Source organism: Lagopus leucura, unplaced genomic scaffold (genome assembly GCF_019238085.1).
Source record: "Lagopus leucura isolate 7727_CA_CO unplaced genomic scaffold, USGS_WTPT01 Super-Scaffold_100157, whole genome shotgun sequence".
NCBI classification, from domain to species: domain Eukaryota; kingdom Metazoa; phylum Chordata; class Aves; order Galliformes; family Phasianidae; genus Lagopus; species Lagopus leucura.
In genome coordinates, this window is record NW_024962334.1 from 17225755 (window position 1) to 17252006 (window position 26252).

Below are 26252 nucleotides of genomic sequence, written 5' to 3' on the forward strand. Positions count from 1 at the left end.
AGTGAAGAGGTTAAAAAGAACTACAGTAAGACAAATATTCTACCCAAAAAACAAAAACAAAAAACACATTTTGGGAAACCCAGAAGAATTTCAATCCCAACTGAGGAAAAATCATTGAGTTTCTTAGGACAGACTTCCCAGATGCATGAAATATGTGAATGTAAAGGGTGTCATCCTCTCCTACCAACTGTTTGCCTTCTGTGACTGAATGGCTGGATTGTAGACTGGGGATGGTGGTGGATGCTATGGCAACTTTACTAAGGTGGCTCCTGTGCTATTTTTGTGTGTCCTTAGGATCCTGTAGTCTCTCTGGGTGGGCAACTAGAGGGGGGGTAATAAACTGGCTGTGGGGTTAGGCCCTGATAGTTGCTGGTAATGGGTTAATGTGGTTAATGGCCTCTGCTCTGCCTAGAGCCCAGCAGCAAGGGCACTGCTGGTTTTTTTTTTTTTTTTGTTTTTGTTTTTTTTTTTTGTCTTTATCGAGGCTTCAGAGGAAAAGGCAATTGCTCTTTGTTCATGGGGCTGCAGATGGCACCTCCTGGGCATGCCTGCTGACCAGGCTCAAGAACCAGGCTAGGTATGGACTTGTTGCCAAACAACAGGTATACATGCTGACTCTGGGAAAGGAAGGCCCTGGTATGCATGGAGGCTGGGGAGAGGCGGCGGGGCATTCCAGCCTCACTGAGGGAGGGTGAAAGGAGATGGACACATTGACCGGAGGGTCCGGGTACTGGGTACAAATACAGCTTTTCACTACGAGGGAAGCTGAGCTGAGACGCAGATGCTGCCCAAAGCAGTTGTGCAGTTTGTGCCTGTGGAGGTTTCTCCAAGATCCGACACGGTAAAGCCGCGTCCAGAGCCGTCCTGAGGTCCGTTCCTGCCGAACTACCCCTGCGGCTGGTGAAAGCGGCTGAGGAGGTGAGTCGCGGCGCCTCGAAGGTGTGGGGCTGGAAGCCCCGAGGTGGAGCCCGGGGGGGAGGAGACGGCAGGGCGGGGTGCAGGCGGGGGTGCGAGGGGTTTCTAGCCCCGGCCGGGAGGCGGAGCGCTCCCGCTTCGTGTCAGTGGGCTCAGCGCGGGGGCGCGCGGCGGCAGTGTGGGCGGGAGGCGCTGCCCCCGACTCGCCGCGGCTCCGGCAGGGCGCGGGGCTCGCCCGGCTGCTCGGAGGAAGAGGAAGTGGCCGCGGCCCCAGGCAGAGGAGCTCGGCTCGGAGCTCCCGGCCCCGCAAGGCGCCTCCCCGTGCCGCGCGGCACAAACTTTTTGCTGGGCGGTGGGGCTGTGAGGCGGCGCGGCGCCGAGGGGGAGCGGCCCCGGAGCACAGCGGGCGGGCGCAGGAGGAGGAGGAGGAGGAGGAGGAGGAGGAGGAGGAGGAGGAGGAGGAAGCGCTGTCAGTGAGGCCGGCCGTCTCCGCCCGCCGGGCATCCTTCAGCGCTGCCGGGCTGCGTCTCGCCCGCTGCCTGTCCCAGGTACCGCCTCGCACCCGCCTGGCGCGACAGGGGAAACTTGGAGGGAGCGGGAAGTGACGAGGGTGACAGTCGGGTAGGGGCGCGGAGGAGTCCAGGGCTCCGCTCGTCTCTCGGTCCTCCGCTCCTGAAGTTTGGCGGAATCGGGGCCGGTCGGCGCGGCCGCTTCTGAGCGGGCTGCGGGCGGCTTGTGGGGGGCTGGAGGGACGTCGCTCCCGTGTCCCGGGACAGGTCCCGCTTTCTGCGATATAGCCCCAGCTCTGAGGGGGCCGGCGGCCGCGCCGGTCCGGAGCCGAGCACCGATTGGGCCTCGTGGGGCGGCGGTGCCGACACCGTCCTGTCGGGCGGCGGCGCGGGGAATCCCCCGGGGGGCGGCGTTGGCCGCGAGCTGCCGCGTACCCGAATCGCCTCCGCGTGCCGGCGCGGTGGGTGCGCGGCGGGAAAGGGGAGCGCTTCGTGCCCGCCGCCTGAGGTGAGCGGCACCTGGGAACCGAGGGGCAGCGACGTGCCGCTCAGCACTGCCCGCGTTTGGCCTCTGCGTCTGAGGGCCAACAGGCTCCGGTTCGTCCCAGCGCCCCCCCGACGGGGTGTGAAGTGACCGAGGTGACCGCCCCTGACAGGGCGGGCATGTGCCGCTGCTGTTTGTATTCCCGTGAAAATGAACTACGCTGTTTGATTTAATAGAAAGATAACTAATGCTGTCAAGGCACAGCTGATCTCCACAGTACAACGAGAGACCTCTGTCCTTTTGCTTTTATGTGTTATCCTTAAGGAATCCGATCCGTTTCAGCTGTGGGCATCGAATCACGGCAGTAGCACTCTGTTTGCAATTCTAGCAGTCACGTTTGCGTATTTTAATTTCTCTATTTCCTGAGGAAAAAAAAAGAAGCAGTCACAGAATGAACAGCGATTTCAGGAATCTAACTTAACCTCAAGTTAGTTGTGTTGGATGAGGGGATTTCTGCCAGTGAGCACTGCCATTTCCGTGCTGCACAGCTTCACACCGGGCTCTGTGCTCCTCTTTACCACGTCAGCTTGCCAGGACTGTGCTTTGTGGCTGACTGCCTCGGGATAGCGTGTGTGGGGCTCCCAGCTCTGCAGCACTGTGCTCTGCTGAGGCTTTACTCTGTGCTCTGAGCATTGCAGTGTGCTTCAGTTCCTCCTCTCTGTTTGCTGTGGGTTCAGAGAAGTGTGGACTCAGCTTCAAAGGAAGGCTTTATTCGCACCTGACATTCTGTGCATGCTTCTGTCGAGTCCGTTCAGTCTTTAGTTTTCTAGGCAGCAAGCATTTGTTGCTTTCGGTTCCTTCAAGTTTTGAGAGTAGTTTCCTAGTTTTTGGCATCTCAGTGGCCTTCTGGCTTCATGAGGCAGACTGAAATGTGCTTCAGGAAAAATGTTACCAGCTTGTTTTCTGGGACTGTTAACTCTTTTTTGCTTTGAATAGAAATACCTTGCCTAAAAGTGTTTTGCTGAAGTGGGTGCTGCCCTTTAATCTCCTGCTGCATTGAAAAAGATGGCACTGTATATTAAATCCCTGGGTAAAATCATGGGGTGATGCACATAGGTTTGGGAACGCCCGTGGTTCTCCCCTTAACCTGCTGCTCTCAGGCTTCTCCCCGAAGCCAGCACAGTGTTGCCTCACACCTCTATTTGCTCCAGCCCACGTGCACACATGAAGCAGTGTGCTTCCCTCAGAAGGTGTCCTGGTGGGCGGCAGCCCCTGTGTGTGAGCAGTGCCTGCAGGCTGCAGGCCCAGGGCCAGAGCGGAGGAAGGAGTGCATGCAGAGCTGCATTGTGAACAACATCATAAAAGCGATCGCACCTAATAATACTTTGGGAAAATCTGTTACTGCTGTGGTGTGTTACTTGACTGCTGCGTGCCAGGAATGTGCTTTCTTTCCTACCCTCACTTGTCCGGGTGGTCAGCTCTGACTTTGTAGAATCTGTGCTGTATTTATTTGTAGTTTGTTTTGTTTTTGTCGTTAAGTTTCCTAAAGCTTAGCAGACTCAAGGCTACACCAAGCAATTGGCCAAACTGACCAATTTATGCTTTCCTGCTGCTTTCACATAGTCTCTTTCTCAGGGAAGTGGTACTGAGGTCGATGCACTCGTTTGTTTAACTCTAGCAATTGAATCCACATGGCATTGTGACAGCTCTTTAAGAGCACTGGATTTCAGAACCAGTGCCTCCTTTGGGTTTGAATTCTGCCTCCATTCAGTTCTGGTGCCTTTGGCCTAACTGGGCTCAACTCCTGTCAGTACTTGCTTCATGCTGCTGTTTCTTCTGAGGCTGTAGTTTCGTTTGCTGAGCTTTCTTTCTGTCCCTTGAAAGCCCTCTGCTTATTCCACCTTTCCTTCTTTATTAGGTAATTCATCTTGCTGGGTCTGGAAACCTTTGTATGAATTTTCTCGCCACTTGCTAGGGTTACACGTTCAGCAGATACCCACATTGTAGTTCAAACATGTTCCAGACCTCCCGTGTGCTCAAGTCCTCCAGCCTTTCATTCCTGTTCATCTCCCTAACGAGTTGCCTTCGTTTTTGGGATCTGCCTTTTGAAATTGAAAACCTTAATTGCAGATTTACTTGGGCTGCTTTGCCATTCAATTTAAATGAAATCAATCATAAAGAACAAATCTGGGATTATTCATTCACCAACCTTTCTGTAAGCAGAGATTTACTTACCAACTGCAAGTGTAAATCCTGATATTGCTGGTAAGTACATGGCAAAAAGTTGGTCAGCTGCGACATCCAGACACAGATAGGACTGGTGTGTACTATTTGATCTTTGTATTTTCAAAATAAAGTCTTTCAGAATCTTCCAAATTTCTCTGAAAACGTTGGCTACTTAATCAGCTGTTCCCTTCCTGCAGATAAAAATTTTCGTGGCACGTATTGAATATGTGCTTACAGCATTACTGTATGGTAATGTTCATGAAAAAGGACCAACTGGGGTATGTGTAGGTAAGAAATTCCCCTCTTCATGATGTCACACACAAAGCCTATGCCATGCTGAATGAGAGGGAAAACACAGGAGCGTGGTTATGTTCTGGGAATCTGCAAAGCACTGCCTGAATGCCCTGTTCTCTCTTTGTTTATCTGCACACCCTGTTTGCCAGGTGTGGTGTTTCTAATCCTCTGCTTCATTGATGCTTCTCTGCCTGATTTTTACCCTCTTATTTGTCGTTTGTTTCGTTCCTTTAATTTTTCTAGGAAAGGGGTTCACCCATAATTTGCAGGCTCTCGCAGGGTTTGTTTGGGGCTGAAGGAGGATGGAACACACTGGTGTTTTGCAGGCTGCAGAAGATGCGAGAATTAAATGACCACATGCCAGCAAGAGAACTGTGCTGAGTGTGGAGTGCTTATTGTTTAGAACGTGGAAAGGTCAGGATTGCAGGAGTGAGGGTTTAAGGAAATAAGTGCATCTCATTACTGCACAACAAATGTGAAGTCCTGTCATTATTTATAAAAGCCTTCTAGCATCCCTGTGAGGTAGCTGAGTGTTACCCATGGAAGGAAGAATTAGGATGAAAGGGCTTAACCAAAATCGGGAGAGAAAGCCTATTAATACACTGCAGCTGTCTGGTTTCCCAGCTGCTGAACTCACCGGTAAGAATACTGCGCTTCATAATCTGTGGAAAGAATTTCAGTAACTTATGATCTGTATTTAAAAAGTGATTAATAATTTATGGTGAGGCTTACAAAAGGAGGTCACGAGTTCTGGACGATAAACATTGAAAATGTGGTAATGCAGGCGAGCTTATTCCCACTAATTGTGTTTAAAACCAAGCTGATGGTGGCGTAACCTGTACAGCGTGCTTCTTTCAGATTCCTATGTCATGTAAATATTAAAATTACCTTAAGTTTCAGGTGGCTGTGTTGTGCTTTTATTAGACAGTACTTGAATGTGCACTCTAAGGCACTGCGCAAGAGCTGTGTGCAATGCTACATGCATTTAAAAGAATTGTTTAGGAAGTCTTTCAAAATCCCCCCTATAAGCAGTCACTCCGTAATGTTGATACAGTTGAAATAAACTATTTAGCCAATATATACTTAGCTGATAAGCATCCCTTAATGAGCCTTGTAATCTATTCAAGCTTCCATTAGCCATGTGGTTCTGTTACATCTCAGTGTAATTTTCATTATTATTCTTTGGAGATAAATTGTTACGGAGTTGTATGGAGGAGGGGACGATAAATCAAGAAATTAGCTCTAGTTGTTCCCTACCCCCAAAACAAAGAGAGTCAAAAATTCATGTAGAAAGTTGCTTTCTCTTCTCTTTGTGCCTGAAAAAGAATCTTGAGCCCTTAGCAAGAAAATGAATTGTTAGCTGCATGGCACTGTTCTGTATTTCTTGTTGTGCTCTGGTGGTTCTGAACTTGCTGTGTGTGTTTCATCTGCTTGGAACGAGGCTGGGGAACTGGAAAGGCAAAGCCAAACAACTGAAATTACTTCAACAAAGACAAGGAGCTGTTGGAGAGGGTCCAGAGGAGGGCCACAGAGATGATCAGGGGGCTGGAGCACCTTCCCTATGAAGACAGGCTGAGGGAGCTGGGCTTGTTCAGTTTGGAGAAAAGAAAGTTGCAGGGTGACCGCATTGAAGCCTTTCAGTACTTAAAGGGAGCCTGTAAACAGGATGGGAACCAACTCTGAAAGGGTAGATAACAACAGGAAAAGGGGAAATGGTTTTAAGTTGAGGGAGGGAAGATTTAGGTGGATGTCGATGGAAGTTCTTCACCAAGAGAATGGTGAGGTGCTGGAACAGGCTGCCCAGAGAGGTTGTGGATGCCCTGTCCCTGGAAGTGTGCAAGGCCTGGTTGGATGGGGGCCCTGGGCAGCCTGGTCTAGTATTAAATGGGGAGGTTACAGCTTGATGATTCTTGAGGACACTTCCAACCTGGGCCATTCTGTGATTCTTTGATTAGGTGCTGAGGTGAGGAGCTGAAAACTTGGCAGATCTCCAGAAGAGCTATAAAAATGCTTACGTTTTATTCAGGATATGCTCATTGTCATGGATCATGTGATCATGTAGGTGCTTAAAAATGGAAATTGTTTTTTTTTTCCCTTCTAACTAAAAATTCTTGTGACTGACAACTGTTTTTCATGACAAAAAGTGGTATCAATTTCAATAAAACTTGAATTGGGAAGCAGTATTCAGAGGTAGGTCGGTATTTGCAATGTTGGAGGCATTTCTTTACTGTTCTCCCAGTCTCCAGAGCAACTCTACCCCTAAAACACACGGTGAAGGATAGTGACCAGGAGGAGGTGGTGGCAGGAAGCTCATCCCCTGGCTTCCAACTGGGAATTCTCCTAACATGCACAAGCTGCAGGTTAATTTCTGACCTCGGTTTGCAGAAGAAAGGCACTCTTTCCCTGACTCCACAGGGGGGTGCATTTGCTGCCGTTCAGGAGACAAACAGCATTAGTTGACCATAGGCTTTGCTGTGTTTCTGCAACTCATCACAGCTTCCACTTTTGCTATTTTGCAAAAAATGGAAAGGAGATACTGACTAAAAAAAATCTGTTTCTTGATCTGGGTTTCGGTTCTAGTTTTATCGTGTGCCTGAACACAGAATAGTTTAAGAGACTGTCAGGACAGTAAGGTTAATTCACGGGGAAAAAAAGAGTCTGCAGATGGAATTGGTTTTTCCAGCACTTGTACCTGCAAGAGCCCGTAACTAATCTCCATTTTAGCAGTTAACATTCTTCATTGGATATTACATTTACTATTGCTTAGGGTTCTTCTTTCAAGTATGGAACTAGTGGGCTGATAAATGAGTTTTTAAATAAACGATGATAAGAAAATTTGTCTTCTAAGGTTCTAACCTTCTGGAGAACAGAAATATCTGACAGCTTTGCAGTGTTCCTGAAGAATCATTTTCAGATTTACTGTACTGGAAAGTGAATATTATTCAGTGATCATATTTTGCTTTAATACCGAATAAAAGATGCAGAATTCACATGCAGGTAGAGAAAGCCAGGATAAATATATGTGGTATAGTATCTTTGAGCATCTCTGACTGCAAAACAAGAGAGCTGTTGAAAAAGAACTGAAGTGGGTTGAGATTACTTTGAAAGCATCAATAATAAAACGTTTTGTACTGCACTTCTCAATTACATAAATATAGAAAATTAAGGAATGATGTCTTGCTGACAGCAAGATTTCTACCTAAAACCCACAGAGATGTTTTCAGACTTCAGGATGAAACAACTCTGAGCAGAAATGACATTGCTGCAGAGGAAGGGAAAGAGCTGGAAGGCGACAACACAAACTGTCCCAGTAGGAAGGCTGTGGGATAACACTGAGTGGAATTCGGTGATTCAGGGATTGCGTGTCCTACATGGACCATCAGTGTCTTTTGGAAGACTTCAAGTATTTATACATCTCTGCATTATTATTTTTTGATAGATTCCTGTATCAAAGTATGAACTTTATTAAGATTTATTTTCTACTGCTACATCACTTGAATCATAATTACTGTGGAAAAGATGATGATGCTGTGAAACTTATTTTTTCTACTGAAATACCATTTTGATTTGAATGAAAACATCCTCCCTCATATTTTGTTTGATTTAGTAACATAAATATAATTTTGTACTTAAAGAACAGTGGGGAAGTATTTATCCTCAGGGACGTTAATTGATGTTTAGCTGGGTGGGGGGAGGGCGGCAGTTGCTGCTGCTGGTGAGCCCCTCCAAGGGACCGTGCAGGTGGGCAGCTTTTCTAAGCGGCCGTATTCTGAAACAGATTTGGTGGAGAAGTGCAGCAGAGTGCCTGCAGCTGGCACCAGCCAAGCAGCCTTGTATTTCCTAGCACTTTAACCTCAGTTTAGGAAAGAATGCAAAACTCTTTGTGATAAACACTGCATCCCCAAGGTCTCCTTCTGCAGAGGTCTGTCTGAGGAATCCTGTGGGTTTGTGCAACTGGTGTTTGCAGGCTCTGCTGCTTAGTGACCTCTGAAACGGAATTTGTTCCTTACGAAATTCTGTACTGTCTGCTTACTGTGTGGAAGAGCTACAGGGCCATCACTGATCTTTGAAATCACAGTATCGCAGAGTCTTCTGAGTTGGGAGAGACCATCCTCCAATACCCCCGGGTCCTTCTCAGCAGGGCTGTGATCTAGCCTTACATCCCCCTGCTTGTACTGATAGAGTTGCTGATGCTTACTGCTAGCTTAGTTCTGCACTCTGCAAAAGACTAAATAATTATTTATTTATACTCATATATATTGTGCTTTGGCTTTTGTAATTTTTTTCCCTTCTTCATACTTCTTGTGAAGTCATCTTTATGAAGAGGTACAAAGCTGTGGTCCGTTACAGCCTATTAAGATACTCGTAGTATCCTGCTAGGCACATTAATGTACAACATACATTTATATATGAAAATAGTGTTTAAGACTTGTGTTGTATTGCATAAGCAAAAGAAAGAAGCTGCTGTGTGTATGGAAAAAAAACATTTTCTAACATAAAATAAATTGTTATTGCAAAAAAAAAAAAAAATAGTAGCAGTCAAAAATAATAGAGGCAAGTATGATATGGGAAGCAGTGGAAGGTCCTGAGGTTTTCTGATGTTAAATTTACAAACCAAGTTTCCAACTTTCAGATCCAGTATTTCTGCCAAAATAACGAGGGAATGTTGTTTTCTTTTGGATGAATCCCAAAATATTTAAGGTTTGGGAACAGATAAGACATATCCATTTTTCTTGGTGCTAGAGGTCATGCTAGAAAATGTTCTTCGTGCTTCCTCTTGATGGAGTGCTTGTTTTCTGTGGTATTTTTTAAGGGTTGATGCATTGGTCGGGCTGATTTTGACATCTTTATTGGTGACTTTGTTATGCAGGCCGTGTATGGAATCTGCCCATGGTGCGAAGCCAGGCAGCTTTGCCAATAGCAAAAGGAATCCCAGCTCTGGGTGTGGGAGGAGTTGGACAAAATGATGGCCAAGTGGTGGGAGCAGAGAGTAATGGGGAATGAGCAGAGATCTGTTAGAGCTGGGTGCTCTTCACTTAGCTGTGTTGGATACAAATGAGAATAAATGGGTTCCTTGGCTAACAGGAGGATGACAGCGAACTGTGCTTGGGATTCAGCCGTGAGAAATGCTGATGTGATTAAAGAGAGGGAAGCATTAATGGTGCTTTAAGGGGCATCATTAGGCTCTCACTTTGAACATATGGTCACCTGCATTCAAATAGAGACAAGAGGAATGATGTAGATGAGCTGGTGGGATGGTGAAGGGAATGGAGAGACTCACGTAGATTGCTGGATGCATTTATGCTGGAAATTTGATGAAAATTGCTATCTGCTAGGGGGATGAAGCTGTAACCTGTGCATAGAAGTACACTTTTGGAGATGGGGAGCCTGAGCTGGTTTTTCTTTCTCCGCTTCAGGTTTATGAATTGTTGCCAAGGTAAAGGCAGCCCTGGTTTGTGACAGAGGCTTTTGAGGTGGTGGTTGTTCCCTTCCCTGAAGCAGCAGTTCTCCGTAGGCAGGGACAGGATGTTCAGTGGGTTGTGATGAAAGCCCAGATGCTTGACTGGTATGTCTTATCTCCTGATACTACCAACTGCTTCAGGTCCTTTGCCTTGGTTGCAACAGTGTTGTTGAAGAGGAATAAGAGTATTTAGCTTCTTCCTGTAGCATGGGTTGTGATTTGTTTCCCACAATCATCTGCACATTTTTACCAAGCTGTTCTTCCATTTGTTCACACTCAGATGAGCCACAATAAAGCAGGATATTGAGAAACCTTCAAGGTGTAGCCAAAATGATTGTCAAGAGTCGTCCTGTACAGTGTTCTGGACTGACTGCCTATTAAAGAAAACCAGATTTATCTAATTTGGTTCAGTCATCATGGACCTCTTCTGTTTTAAAGAAGGCTTCTCTAAAGCCATTATTTCCTGTGCCTAACCTGAACAAACAGGGTGGAAGGAAATGAGGTAGTTTCCTCAGTGCTGGTTTCTCTGCAAACCTGCTTTTTCTTTTGAATTACAAATCTCAGTGATCGTTCCGATATTGCAAAGGTTTGTGTGAAAGACAATAGTATATGCTTGCATAGTAACTGCTTATATAAAAACTGTTGTTGTTAGTCTGTATGCTAGCAAATAATTTTGCTTTTTTAGCCACTTTCTGTAACAGACAATGTATCTACCAAAGTATACGATTGCATACATTTGGAAGATGGAAAATACATGCATTAAGCCATCAGTTCTACATTAAAATAATATTATGCCCAGGGCTTGATATAAGTGGTATATATTTTAATTATTATCTGAACATTTTTATACTATTTCATATATTTTATAGATAGCTTGCATTTAAAAACAGAAATCACCAATGTATTATATTGCAGTGAATAAAACCAGAAAGATTAAAAACCCAAATGTATATTTTGTCATTTTTCTTTTTCCCTTTTCTTGTCTGTTTGTATCAGGAGCTGCTGAAATGGGTTGTGGATTGAACAAACTAGAGAAGCATGATGAAAAACGGCCTGGTAACATCTATTCAACATTGAAGAGGCCCCAGGTAGAAACTAAGATAGATGTCAGTTATGAGTATCGATTCTTGGACTTCACGACACTGAATGATGGTAAGGACACTGTACTTTTCTATAGATTTTTTTTTTGCTATTCAAACTGGCAAGTTAACTGCTCGATAACGGGTTGAGAATAGTATGTGTGTTAGTTAAGTTTTTAAGATGTCTTTTAGTTTAAGTCAGTGCCTTCTCTCCAGTCATGTTTGCATGCAGAAATCTTCCTGAGAATTTTCTGTGAATTTTTTGACCGTAAATTTATTTGTAGGTTCTCAGATTTTAGATTCTTCTTACCCATGTTTTGTTGGTTGTTTTTTTTCCTTTGTTACTCTAAGGATGTATTTTCATTTTCTCAATTTGCATCTTATCCAAGTTTCATATGGTAAAGTGATTCAAGTCTGGTATGTTACATATTTTATTGCTCTTTTTTTTCTGCTCCCTGTGCTCTCTCAGGAGTATTTTGAGAGGTTGAAATTAGTGTTTTCAGTTTTGCAAACTTACCTTAAATAACTCTTACGTGGTTACGAACACCTGTATGTACACTCACATGGGTGGAAACAGAGTGACAAGGGGCACTGAAGATCTAGAACGTGAAAGGCATAATGGTCCAGTCTCATGCCATTTTTACCTTTTTTGAGATCTGAAGTAGTTTGCTTTAATTCATATGACAATCTGCAGATATTTCATTTCTTTCCTTGCTGATTGACATCAAGCATCTCTGCCAGTATTGCTCACGCTATCGCCTGTGCCCTCTTTCACTTCAAAATTAGCCTGTTCTGCAAGCGATTACTCCTCACACCATTTGGAAATCTGAAGCTTGAGCAGAAGGCTGGGACCTGCTTCTTGCTATATATAAACCAACACAGTACCAAAATCTGTTACAGCCAGCTGGCTGGATGCCATGTAGAGCCTCTGTGCTTTGCCCTGCACTGTGCTGCTACTTCATGTTTTGCAAGTCAGGTCCAGGGAAGAGGTGATGGTAGGTCTGTCTGTGTGAGACAAAGAGTTGCTAGCACATTGTTTTGTGTGCCACCTCGCACTGTGCGGGTCAGCACGTTCAACCCAGGGTAGTGTTTGTTCTTTTCCAAAACTTGTTGCAAGTGGGCTTGTGACTGGGAAAGCTGGAGGTGTGGAGTAGGTGGTTGGACGGGAGTATGATTTTGTAGGCAGTGTGAGAACAGAAATTTGTTTTTGCAGGCTTTTCTTTGTGCCTGTCTCTCATTCTGATTCTTCCATTTGCTGCTACACTAACTGGAATGCACTGCTGTTACTGAGGGCACGAAGCAAATTGTAGAGGAATTAGTGTTTAATATATTTTTTCATATTTGTGTTTCAATTGTTTCTGCATTTATTCATTTTTATTTCAGAGTCTGAACAGTCTGAGTTTCTGTTGTATGATAGTTTGACATTTTTTACCAAGATGGAATCAGTGAAAATTAATACTGGGGATTTTGTATGGGCTTTTCTGTGATGTTCATCACAACTGCGTGAATGCCTCACGAGGTTTCACGTGCACATTCTCCTCATGAGGTGTGTGTCTGTGTCGTTGGGTGCTGAGGAACCAGCACATGCAGCAGCCATGTGTCTTCCCCCAGGCACAAAGCAAAGAATTAAACCCAGACTTTTAAGTCCAGTTAAGTGGATAAGTTTGTTGTAAAGCACATCTGTAGGTTTTTCTCGCTCACCCTAGATTTTTAGGAGACGTGGTTTTAGAGAAACTGTGACTGGAAGTACTTCTATCAAATTCTGTGGCATTCTAGAGAGTATTTGCTTTTTGGCATGTTGTATCCCCATTGCCCTGGTCTCTGAAGATGCCAGCAGGTGGGCAGAAGAGGAGATAGAGCTGTGGTTCTGCACTGTTTCCTCAGTATCACCCATGGCTGTGTGCTCTGGGGATGGGCAGTGTGACAGCCCACAGCTGTGCAGCTTCCCCTGTTCATGGTAGCTGTACAAAGGCTCATGTCCTACTGCACAGGGTTAGAATGTTTTTCTCAGTAGTGAGAAAATGGCTGGTTCCTTTATATTTTTGCTCAGAAATAACCTAAGATAATGATGAATGTTTCACCTGTGCCTGCATGCATTCAGGTGTTTCTAAAAACAAATTGCTCTCAGCTGGGTAAAAAAAAAAATATCTGGATTGTGAACACTGTCTTCTGTGAATCCACCTTAGCTCTCTCAGTGCATATATGTCCTGACATCATCTTTTCCATTAGTTTTCTGCTTTGTTGGTTTTTAGAATAAGCCATGCTGAATTATGATTGGCTGTGTAATATTTTACTGCATCGTTGCTCTGAACCTTACTTAGCATAGTAGTGGATCTGGCTCTGAAGGGAGTTACTCATTTATCTGAGACTTATGTTTGCTGCTCTGATATACGTATCTCTTTCAATAATTTAATCTGAATGGGGAGAAGTTGTGATGATCTCCACTTTGCAAATGGAAGCTAATACACAGCTGAAGTTTTCCAAGTCATAGTGTGTCTTTGCATATTCTAAAAACAGCTCTCATAGACTCCAGACATAAGTGTGGATGCTGATCACAATTTGGAACTGCATGCATTCTCAAATCCAGTAACCAGAAAATCAGAGATCATTTCTAGAATTTTAGGTCTGTTTTAACTGCAATTCAGTAAGTGGTGAAGTGGATGTGAGTTTTCTGTTCCTGTAAGTGAGGAGATGCTGCTCCTCTCTCACCTTCTGTAATCTCTGTGGTACTCCTTTATGAATCTGGCAGAAGACTGTACAGATGTGTTTGGTTATCCTCTCTTAGATCAGTGTTCTATGAAAGGGTCTGACAAATTCTGGAGTGTACAGCCAGGAAGAGATGGGACCTTTAAATCAGCTGGTACTGTCACATGCTCATTTAATTAGCATCACTCTGCTGAAAGCAGGGATAAAGTACCATCCTGCTGGTCATTTCTCTGCTGTTAGCCAGAAACTCTCTTGCTGTCTTTGGTTATGTGTTACCTTCTGCCATGCAGCTGAAGGAATTTGAGGAGGGATGCTCCTTTATAATACATCAGATGTTTTTATTCACTTCCAGACTCAAGCCTTGTACTCTGTAACAGATGTCCAATGGAAAATACTGTTTGATATCTCATTTAAGTACCATATAAATAATACATGCATGCAAAATGAAGTTGGTTGCAAGTCTGAACTAAGGTTGCAAGTCTGATGTCTCTCAGTGTTAAGGGATTGATATACTAAAAAGTAGAGTGTCCAGAGAAAGATTTCCCAAGTTTTTAAGGAAAGCAGGCTGTGAAGAACTCAGCAGTCTCCACCATGTGCCACAATCCTGATAATTTTTATGGTTTGTCAGAATAAAACCCTTAGATGTGACAAATTGCTTGATCAAGTGTGATTCTTTTAGGATTTCCACCCAGTGCAAGTGAGTGCTGGAGGAGCAAGGAGCACTTGGTGAAGGCGTCTTACAGCTGCGAGGAGGCTGTGCTGCTTTTCTCATGTTTGCTTTGCAGTGTCTGCTAACCAGTATTCCCTTTTCTGTTGTTCCCCGGGTCATGTTGAAGGACCTGCTGCCCTGATGGTGGCATGTCACTGCTGCAGGCAGGCCCTCCCAGAGGCTGTGTGCTTTGTTCACAGCCTGCTCTGCTTGGCTCTGTCCACACGTTGAATGTTCTCAAGCTCCCCACTGGCCAAATCTTGCTTTAGAGTGGCTCAACTGGATGCCTTCTCTCATGTGTTGAGATGATAGAAACGCTAAGCGACAATAACTGAATTTTATAACAACAACGAATTTGATGGAAGTAGAAGATGGTAACGTTTGGTTAATGTTCCAGTAAAACCTTTTGCCACAAAGCCAGAAGTGACAAATTAGTATCTGTGTGTGTATTCCACAGACTTTTACTGGAAAAAAATACAAAAAATTGTGTCACTCCTGTAATTCAAACAAACAACAGCAACAAAAATTTGTTTTTTTGCATTTCTCTCTGTAAAAGAACAAGAAGTGACTAGTGATCATCTTATACCTTACATCTCCAAGGTGCCATGCATTTCTGTTTTACTGGAAGTAGGAGGTAAATGGTGCAGGGGGCAAATGCTAACAAATGGGATAACATTGATTGTTTGGTTTGTTATTCGATTCGAAAGAGGAATGTTTAAATAATCTGTGCTCCTGCCCTGTTCTGACCTAACCTACCTAGTTTAGAGAAATTCATTTGGACTGACAGATGGTACAGAAACTGGCCTCTGCCTCTTCTTTGTCTTTTGTTTCCTTTCTCCTACCTCTTTTCAGTTATGATGACCTTCCGAGAGAAACGAGGAATCTGAGGCATTTATCTCTTCCCTTCTCCTCAGATTACTGTAGAGGTTTTTTCTTTGCTTGTCTGTTTTAACTGACCTGATTGGATCTTTTTTATTTTTTAGTTATTTATTTGTTTGTTTTGCTTCAGGTTCCTATAGCAATTCATTGGCCTGATGAGTTATGGCAGTCTTTGGCTTTGAAGAAAGTTGGCATGAAACATACACAAGCCATACAATGAGAATGAAATGGGGATATAAATTTTTTTTTAAACAGGGAAAAGCTATGCTCTGAACAAGCCATTTGTGCTATAAAACCACTAAAATCCAGATGTTTTGACTGACGGAATGAATAATAACAGTACTTCACATGTCCCAGAGAAGTTCTGAAGACATAATGTGAATACAAGGGCATATGGTTTTGATCCTTGTTGATAATTTATTTCTCAAGCGGGGGGGAAAAAAATCAAAGTGACAATTATTGAAAAAAAATAAGGTTATTAGTTATATTTCAACATTTCCACTCTATTCTTTTTGCTTAAGGGTTGTTGCCCAAGGGCTGTATTGTCAAGCCAAAAAGTTATGACTTGAGGCATTTTTATACATATGTGTACGTATTCTTATATGCATGCATATACTTACGCATATATATAGTATTTATATATATGAATTTGAAAGTGTATCTAACTTTCCCATTCTGGCAAGCTTTTGGGTATTATATAGTAATGTTTAGGGACAGTTTTGCTACTAAAAAAAAACCAAACCTGTTAGGGTCTTACTATGATTGGTATGGCTGGGCTTCTATTTGATTCATTTTTGTTTTTTCTCTAATAAAGGTGCATACAATGTGTTAGTGAACATTTGTAAAAAAACATAATTGTATTAGAATCAGAAGTTAAAGAGGCATTCAAGTGTGGGCGTACTCTTAATTTAACGTTACGTTTTAGTTGTGTGTAGCTTGCATCGTTAAATTAATAATTAAAAAAACAACTGAGGGGAAATATGTAATTATATCTTAAAATGAGTCACACAGTGGAAGATGCAAATTGGGGATAGGGAAGGCATTTTTCCCACAGAATTTGTATGTTTTCCTACATTTGTATGCAGGCACTTCCATCTGTTATAGAACATAATGTTTGTTATTTACATCAGTGCTTACCATCTCTTCCTATTGGTAATTTTTATATTGAATTAAGTAGCTATTTGTGCCTTGTTTCTGCTTTCTGTTTCTCTTCACCATTCATTTGAGAGCAGGAGAAAAAAAAAACAAAAAAACCTGAAACCCTTCTTTGAGCAAGCAGCTCTGTCTCTGAAAAAAGACCCACTGTTTGCAGGTGTTTGGATTTGATTTAAGACTAGTAAAAGCAATTGTTTCCCCATTGGCAAATTTATTTAATTTCCTGTTTTCAATTTTGTAAGCAAAGGAACATAAATGAAATTAGCATTCCAGTTTTGTATTTCCAGTTGCCTGGGTTGGTTACCGTCATTTTGTCCTCAGGAGTGATGAAATAAAATTAGCAAGACAAAATGTTGCTAGGTTTTTAATATGATGTGATAGCTTGAACCAGACTGCACATAGATCGTGTACCACAGACGAAAACATTGTTTGAGAAATGAATTGCATGTTAAGAGCAGTAAGATGATGAGCAAAAAAGGCCAATGAGCTACTTCTATGTAGTTCAGATTCTGCTAGTGCTTCCCTTTCATTTCAGCTTGGTCCATGTGCAGGTTCCATTAAACTCAGATTGCATGTACTTGAAAATATGAACATGATAAAAAGAATCAGCACAAGGACTTTGCTTGGTCTGGTCTTCAGTGCCCTCCATTAATGCAAACTTGAAGAAATTATTTTTTTTGGCTTCTCTAAAAGTGTGCAGGTATTTTATTCCAAGTGAATTGCAGTCTGTAGTATGTAACCTTTTAGGATCTGCCACTGTAAGTTGCAGCAAAATGAAATGTTTGTGCTGGTAGCAGTTTTTAAAACTTACTGGTATGTCTTGGGAAACTTGCAATTTGACATAAAGAGAGCATTCCATACGTTAGGAGTTTAATAAATGTAATAAATTACACCATAAATGGAATTGCTTATGGAATTGTTAGAAATAACTTGAACTTCTTTACTATTGTTTGCTTTTAACTGAAGATCCATACCTTAAGTAAAATACGTTAGATGTGTTCCAGTTTCTAAGTAAAGGTTTGCTTTCAGTAATTTATATTGAACTTTCAGCTTTATGGTAGACTGTATAGGATTACTGATGTACAGATACAGATATGTTATGTGTATGTAAAACATACGCACCTGTTTGTGTTGTGTACACATTTATCATGATGGGTAATACATATGGATATAATTGTGCAGTCTTACTAGGTTTTGCTTTATGACTGTACTTAATTCTGTTCTGCCCACAACACAACGTAGGAAGAGCTTTATCAAAAGGCATATAGAACACAGAATCACAGAGTCATTAATGTTGGAAAAGACCACTAAGATCATCTGGTCCAACTATCGACCTGTCACAACCATGCCCACTAAACCATGTCCCTGTTTGATGACTATGACAGAACAGGGAATAGATAGTGTTCAATCCAGCCCTCTAGCCTTAAAACCAGTCTTCTCATGGAATCTAGAGCAGGAAGCTGGTCAATATTATGGAATCACAGAAACATTTGAGTTTTACAGGAACACTTAGAGGTCATCTAGTCCAACCTCCCTGCAGTGAACAGGGACATCAACAGCCAGATCAGGTGCTTAGAGCCCCATCCAGTCTGATGTTGAATGTTTCCAGGGGCAGGACATTGACCACCTCTCTGGGCAGCCTGTTCCAGTGCAACACCACCCTCGCTGTAAAAATTGTCTTCCTTATATCCAGTCTAAATCTCCCCTCCTTTAGTTTGAAAACATTTCCCCTTGTCGTATCACAGGAGACTCTGCTGAAGACTGTCCCCTTCTTGTAGCCCCTCTTTAGATACTGAAAGGCTGATCCCATGTTCCCCTGAGCCTTCTCTTCTCCGGGCTGAACAGCGCCAGCTCTCTCAGCCTGCCCTTGAGGGGGATGTGTTCCATCCCTTAGGTCATTTCTGTGGTCCTTCTGTGGGACTCCAACAGGTCCATGTCTCTCCTGTGCTGTGGACTCCCTATCTGGACACAGTTTTCCAGGTGGGGCCTCACCAGTGGAGAGCAGAGGGGCAGGATCACCTCCTTTGCCTTGCTGGCCACTCAACCTCACTATTGATGTAATTGATGAAGATGTTAAAGGGCACTGGTCCCAGTACTGACTTCTGAGGCACACCACTTGTCACTCATATCCATTTGGATGTTGAGCCATTGACCACTACTCTCTGGGTGCAATCTTGTAACCAGTTCCTCATCCATTGAACAGTCTACTTGTCAAATCTGTACCTTTCCAATCTGGAGAGAAGGAAGTTATGGGGGACCATGTCAAAGGCCTTACTGAAGTCCAGATAGATGATGCCAGTGACTTTTTGCTTATGAATTAATTGTCTGAGCCCCTATTTTCAGTAGCTACATACCTGCAAAAAATCTGTACCTTTCACCTAGTTTTGAATAGAAAAAGGAGTTGTGGGTATGGCTTTGTCTTTCGAAGTCTCAGCTGAACTGGGGTACTGCTATTTTGTATTAAAATATGTGAGCTGGGAAGTTAGATACAGTATAGTAATTGCATTAGAAATCTCAGATATGTTGAAGAATGTGCATATTAGGTATTTTGGACCAGTACTTTCAGATTGTGATTAGAAAAAAGAAGATTTACTTTAGATGCGTCCATAGAATCTCATCCCATCACCTTACCGCTCCACCAAGCTATGGAATGGTCATTTTCTCCACTTTGATTCTGTACATCCGGCTGGGCAGTTGGTGTGGGCAAATGCAGAATGGGAGGGAGGGAAGGAATATCTGCAAGATGTTTTCTATTCATGTGTGTTCCACTGTGGAGAAAATATGGGTGCTGAACTAGCTGTGTTTGTGTTAACTTTCCTAGTCTTTATCCATTCTTAGATGTGAAAATGGGTAGCTACAGTACTCCATTCTTACAGTGCAGTTGTTGATTGTATCTACTCTGCTAGCTGGATGTAATTACTGAATTCTTACAATAGATACATACCATACGTCATACGTAAATGAATGTTAATTGTAATTTACTCACATAATGGAAAAATAGTTGCGGATCTATTTAAAAAGAGCTCTGAACTTCCAAAAAGCTTTTCCATCCTAGCAGCAACTATGGAATTGCACATGATTGTTCTGAGTGGCCTTGTCTTTTCTTTTGCCTCTGGCTTTGCACATTTTTCCAGTCTTCATGTGTTTTTCATCTCCTGATGCTGCTCAAGAGCCAAGGAACCAGATTTGGCAGTCTTCAAGGCTGGTAGACAGGCGTTTCTGTACAAGTGACAAAATTCTTTAAGTCAGGCCTAATCCTTTTTTTCCCAGAAACAAAACTTCCCCTGTGTTTAACTAGAACAGGAGATCACATAATGACTTGTAACTTTAAATAGTAAATGTCTCATGGCTTTACTATGGGAGAGAAGTGATTAGGCATGATCTCTGTAGTAACTTGTTTAGTCTCTCTATGACTTGGTTACTGCAAATTCCTTGATGTCAGCAAGATATAACATGATATACAGAATCTGTGTAATATTTTAATTTTAATAGAGTTCTTTGTGATTTACTTTGTAAATAAGTGTTGCTGTTTTTCTAAAAACTCATGCGGATGAAAGATTTGGAATTGTTTACCCTGAGTGAAGGATACCTCTTTGAGAGAAAACAAGAATTGCTGGTGTCAGCTATTCTTTACCTTTCTTAATTGTACTGAAAAGAAAATGCTGAGCAGATGTATTTTGATTGTGAGGGATTGTTTCTGTTTGCATTCATTTTTTTAATCTTCCTATCTGAAGAGTAAAGAATCTCTGTTGTCACAGAGACTGTGGACGTTCAGCTATTTCACATTGGCTGTTTCTTGGTGTGTCTGCATGGCTCAGCACTGGTCAGTATCTGACTGAGTATATCTTAATATAGCTGTGGTGCAGAAGGAGTTTACTGCCAGACTGGGGCAGTTGCTTCTTAAAATGCTTAATGGCATTTTGAGGATTTTTCTTTGGACAAGAGATGGTTTGCTCCTGTAAATGGAACATCCCACTGCATGTGCCTTAAAGCAAGGAAAGGTATCTGACAAATGTCCGCAAGGCCCTTCTTCTGAGACAGGTGCCCTTTTGTCCCACCTCTTCTTCATGCAAATGACAACACCTTGTCATTGTCTCTGCCAGTGATGCTTGTAAAGAGATTTCACATGCAGAAGCCAGTTTAATTTTATTTCTTACTTCTATTCTGTGTTCATTTCTGTTCCTGCTTTTTCACGTGTGCTACCAGACGTTTTTTCCCACTGGCCAAAGATGGAGTTGATAATGGAACAGTGGGCATCCTCCTGCAGCTTTGTCAGCGTGCACCAGATGAGCTGACGCTATCCTTTACGTCTGTTGACTCAGAAGGAAGATATGGGTTGTTCTTTACTTTCTTGAGGTTTTCATTCTTGTGTGTGCTTTGCCCTTGATCCACTGGAGGGCATGGGTATGGGACACAAGGTTGCACTGATAAGGCTAGTTGTTGGTTCTCTGTGCTGAGTCTGGTTTATTGGCATGAACTTGCTGTTGTTCAAAGCTGCTGCCATGACTTTGCCACTCTGGATGGAACTTTTAGAGTCCAAACCTGCTGCCAAAGGTATGGCTGTCACTATGTAGTCTCATGATTATAGTACCTATTGATCTATGGCTAACTGGTTTGAGGAGGGAGGCACATCTGTAGTGGGTAAAGTCAAGATCAAGCTTTCCGTGCCATTTTCCACATTCTCTCTTTGCATGGATGCACAGCAGAGCTGAGTGTCTGGAGGAGACTGACTCACTGTTTAAAAATGCCTTTGATTGCTATCTCAGTGGCCCTCAGGAAACCTCACAGTTTAGTGATTGGGAATGAGGGAAAAGCATAGCTGAAAAGTATCTGCAGTACACTATGCAGGAGAAAGAACGAGTGAGGTAGCATATGCTTTTGCCTTGCTCTTCTGAAAAATGACGAGAACAGATGAAGGGAAGAGTGAAAAAATCTGTCCTATTTCCCTGACTTGGAGAGGAGACACAATTAAGGGTGTGGGAAGCAGTGCAAGCAGATCAAGTCCTGCAGAATAAGAGAGCAGTGCTCCCCTATTCTCAGTAGCATGTCTCCCTCCCTGGAAGAGTCTGTCCATTCCCTGCTACCCTTTGCAGACTGTCAGTCCTCTTAGACTTCTGGCTGTTCAGAGCAGGGCCGTGTCCTGTCATCTGACTGGCAGATTGCCTGCACTCAGCTCACGTTATCTCATGTACCTGCTCCAGAACATCTTTATAGCCAGAATCCTTCAATCGTAGAAACTGCCTCTGTCCTCTTTCTCAGGAAAATACAGCAACCAAAAACTGTATCAGCCTTGTGATGGTCTTCTACTTCCCTAGCCCAGGCTCCCTGCCATAGTGTTCCTTTTGCTGCACCATAGAACATGCAGGAGTTTGGGAAGTCTGTAGACTTAGGCTCCTCCACTGAAAGAGGTGAGCGGAAGGTCACCTGCAGCTACGTAAGAATGTATCAGCCAAAGAGTTTGAGCAAAACCACCAGCTGACAGTAATGTTGGAGAAGGGCAACAGGGCTCAAAAGTTATAATCAATATTATAATTAATAAGTACTATAATTATAATTAATAATCAAAGGAGGGAAAGTGGGATCTAGGGCTTCTGGACAAATTCGAGAAGAATGAAGAGGTGTTGCCAAAGCCTACAACAAGAACTTTCTTAAGTGGGCTGGCATGTTCAGAAGATTAGCTGGAGTGAATACCCATCGGCAGAGCCCAATTTAGGCATGATGGGATAACATCGTACATTGTGCTACATGCTGAAATGGGGAGTAAAAGCAAGTCAGTACCCAACATCTTTTCACGAACATGGGTGTCACAGAAGCATCAATCTCTGTCAGGAAGTTTAAGAGGACTTTACATGACAGTTAGTCCTCTTGTGCCTAGAGGCATTCATCACGTGTGCAGCTCCAGATAATGTCACTGAGTTAGCTCATCCCTGAGAAGCTTTGGCTTCCCTTGGTACAGGCTGACAAGTTGTGTTGTTTCCTTAATGCCCTGTGTGGGACTGGCTAGATTTCTGAGTGACAGGTGTCATTCTGAAAAAAGGACAGCAGGAGGAAAGGTTGTGTTGTAAAATGGAGGGTGGTGAAAAAGGTGCCAAGGTGTTCAGGAAGGGGGGGGAAGAGGGGGCATCAAGGGGAAGTAGAGCAGATAAAATATAGAAAGAATATTAAAAGACAGGTGAAGTTGAACAGATGAACTGCAAAACCTTGAGGGTGATGGGTGATGGTAAAAATGGAGGGACAGATATCATTTGATTAAGTAACAAGAGAGGATGTGATGTTGCATGGGTTTTCACTTTTGAGAGTCTTCTGTTGCTGGAGGTACGCTTCATGTTGAGTTAATACAAGTGAAACCCAGAGTGCAGCTGTTATCTTGCTGTTGATCCTGCATGAGTAAGACCCATAGAATTGTATGCATGCACACGGTCTTGTACTGAAGAAGGCGACTTGTGTTTCTGGGTTCAGACCCCTTTTGGATCTTTCACAATAACTTGTTTTGTTTTGAAATCTGAAAATGTAATGAAAAACAACTTGTGAGTGTATTAGACTTGTTTTATTACTGAACAGTGAAAGGTTACTTTAAAACCTAAAAATGGCATCAATTTTAGGGAAGTTCAGCATTCGATTTGTATTCTGTCTGTAGGATAACCTGAAAACATTTAATGGTTTAAATCTTTTGCCTCGGTTGTGCATGGAATTGGCAGAATTTCTCATCTTCTTTGTCGAGTTCTGTAAATAGGTAGAATTGTTGCTTTAGCAACAAGCGTAATTGTGACTACAATTTAAATTAAGGTTATGAATATTGCACTCAGCAAAATAATGTAGCTTGCAGACTTGAATAATTGCGTTTCAAGTGTTAATTGTACTCGAAGCTAGTCTTCTTAGGCATTTCCATGGATTTTGTGTGAATGCCTGACCCGCATTTTCTTTACCTTGACTTTGTATAGAGAAAATATCCATGGTAATTATTATCTGCATAAGACCATCATTTCTCTTTTGCTTTTCGGTGCCTACATGTATGTGTATTATGTAGCCTAATAAGTATTCTGTCTGTATAATATGCAAATGTACTGCCAAGTAAACATCTCATCTGGGCCTGCCATAACGCACCTTTTTCCATTAGTTAACATTAGTTCCATTAGTAAACATCAGTTTATTGTTGAGTGAGTTCCAGGTACATGCAACCTTTGTTTACCAGTTCATGGTCAGTCTGCAGCAATGTCAGATCTATCCAATGTAATATCTTGGTGAAGTCCTGTTTGAAAATTGCTGTCTTACACTCTTAATATTACAAAGCTGATAAAGATGGATTCAGCCTCCAGATTGCATTCATAGAATCACAGAATTGCAGGGTTTGGAATGGACCTCAAGAGATTGTCGAGTCCCACTCCTCTGCATTTTTCTGTTTAAGTGATGAGGCAGTCTGGAAAATTTTCCATTGTTTGTGTGAAGGACACAAATGTACTGGCATTTACTGAGCACTGTGCTAGTCTTGTTTTTACTTCTCAAACAAGCTTCTCTGGTAATAGCTGAGGTATGGCAAAACCCTAGCATGTGTTACATTTTTTTGACGTGTAGAATGAGCATTAACACAAGTCTTAGTGATTTAGTTTCGTCTTACTGTTGTCATACAAAATGGGGATATCCTGCACTTGAGAAGAGTCCAGGTATCATAATTACTGCATAAAATTGCAACTTACTTCCTGTGACATAAGTGTATGCCCAGTAAACTCTTGGCTAATGTCTACAGTCATGCTTTTGCAAGTGACTTGGTATTTGTGACACTCTGCACTGTGATAAACTTAAGATCAGCAGCAATGTATTGGGGGTTTCCCAGATGCAAGACGGCATGCAGGAGTTTTCAGCTGAGTCCACTGCTTACTCAGTCAGTATATCTAACTGACATGGCTCTTAGTGGTGAATGGTAACCCTGGCATTGTAGTAAGGTCTTGTACAAAACCTGCAAGTTTAAGGCTTTCCAGCCAATTGTTTTCTTTTTCTTTCCTTCTGTGTTTTTTTTTTTGTTTGTTTGTTTTTTTTTTTTCCCAAAGCCTGCTTATTCATATAAATGGAGCATTGTATAGTTAAAATTGTAAAGGACTCTCAGCTTCCTTCCTTTCCTTCTCCCTGCCCCTTCCCCCCCAATAATCATGCTCTCAACTTGAGACTTGCACTGATTAGCTGCAGACTTGCTGAAAAACAGTCCTTTTCAAGAAGAGGAGAATCTCATTAAGCCTTTGCTGTGAGCTGTGGCTCTTGATCAATGCTCTAAAGACAGGCTTGACAGTCATCAGATGAGTTAAGAACTGCAAAAATATTACCTATCTCAGTAATATTACCTGTCTCAGTCATCAGTTGAAAGAGTTCATCTCTTTCTGAGAATACAGAAGCTTCCGCATGCTACATGGTACATAAAATATTAAAGACGTCAAGGATGTGAGAAGTCCTAAAGATGCCATATGTTTCCAAATGAATTGATAAAAGGCCTTAAATCTAAAAGAGAATGTGATATGAGGTTTACAAATGAATAGATGGAATTTTGATAAAGTTAGAGATAAGCCAAGACATGGTTACTGGGGAAATATAAATAAACATCAGTCTTGTGCTGTAGTTCCTTGGTTGCTAAACCCTTTATTGGTGTTCTTTTATTTGAACATTTTTTTCCTAAACTTCTTAATTATAACTGGTAGAAGAATTGACAAATAGTGCTAAATTGCATGGGTTAATTCACTGGCAATTATTGCACAGATTATTAGTAAGCCAAAGGGAAAAAAAAAAGCATCTACTTTTATCTGAATTCACAGAACAAAAGAACGAAAAGAGTGACAGAATAAATGTTCTTTTGTTATGTTATTGTCTCGTAGAGTTTGGAACTGTGTCAGAATTGTGGGGGATTTTTTTGTTTTGTTTTGTTTTTTTTGTTTATGTTGTTTATTTACCGAGGGACGCTCAGTTCCGATGGAGCATCTGCCTTTCTCTGCAGTCCTTCTTCTACCCAGTTCTTCCAGCTGGGTTGAATGCCTTGATGAAGCCTTTCAAATGATCAAATAGATAAAATTGTACGTATTCTGTGGGATTATTTTCATTGTTCTGCACCATGTGTTCACTCTTGAATAAAGAGAAAGAATGAAATACTTTATAATTCTGAGACTTTGTTGTCAAGCTGCATTTTTGCACTTCTTGTGGGCTTTGTTGTTGTTTGTTTGTTTTTTTTTGTTACGGTGAATTCTGGGGAAAGATTGGTCCGCTCCTCAGCAGATATTTCCACAGAACCCTTCCAGAACTACTGTTGGAAACTCAGACCACCTCTTTGCATTTTTTTAAAATCAGTCTTAGTCATTATTTAAGGATCCTAGCCGTGTGAGGAGACCATTTTTACCAGTGGCATTTTGTTATTAAGAAAGTAACAGGTCTGGCTCTTCTTGACCTGACAGGTTCTAGAAGTGACTGATTCTCTATTTTGCAGAATACACCTTGTAATGCATGGAAGCAACAGCACCTTGTGCATCAGCTGGCACACAATTAGAAGTTAGACCCCCCTTGAGGCCACTTATGACCTCTCCTTGGGTTAGGAACAGTGAGAAAACGGTATTGGCCATGGCACGGAGACACTGCGCTCTGCACAGTCACAGCAATGTTCCTGAGGTGCTGTCTGTGCTAGCAGTGGCAAGCAAGAACAATAGCGAGCAGTTCTGGTTTTCTGTGTTGGCAAATAAATATGGATTTTCATCTACTACCGTGCCACTCTTGGAATATATTTTATCTTCCTTACATCAGGAACTGAAGATTTGACCTGTTTATTAACTTCTGTATTTATTATTGTATGAGTGAGATTTGTGAA

The 26252-nt window shown here is 42.4% G+C and overlaps 1 protein-coding gene across 1 annotated transcript in view; it reads left to right on the forward strand.

The window, feature by feature from the left end:
* Window positions 1-1384: 1384 nt before the first annotated feature.
* RFTN1 (raftlin, lipid raft linker 1) overlaps window positions 1385-26252 on the forward strand; it is a 94692-nt gene continuing 69824 nt past the window's right edge. The window contains exons 1-2 of the mRNA XM_042888291.1: window positions 1385-1463; window positions 10886-11041. Coding sequence (XP_042744225.1) covers window positions 10897-11041 — 145 coding nt within the window. The 5' untranslated portion in view covers window positions 1385-1463; window positions 10886-10896. The remainder of the gene's footprint in view (window positions 1464-10885; window positions 11042-26252) is intronic.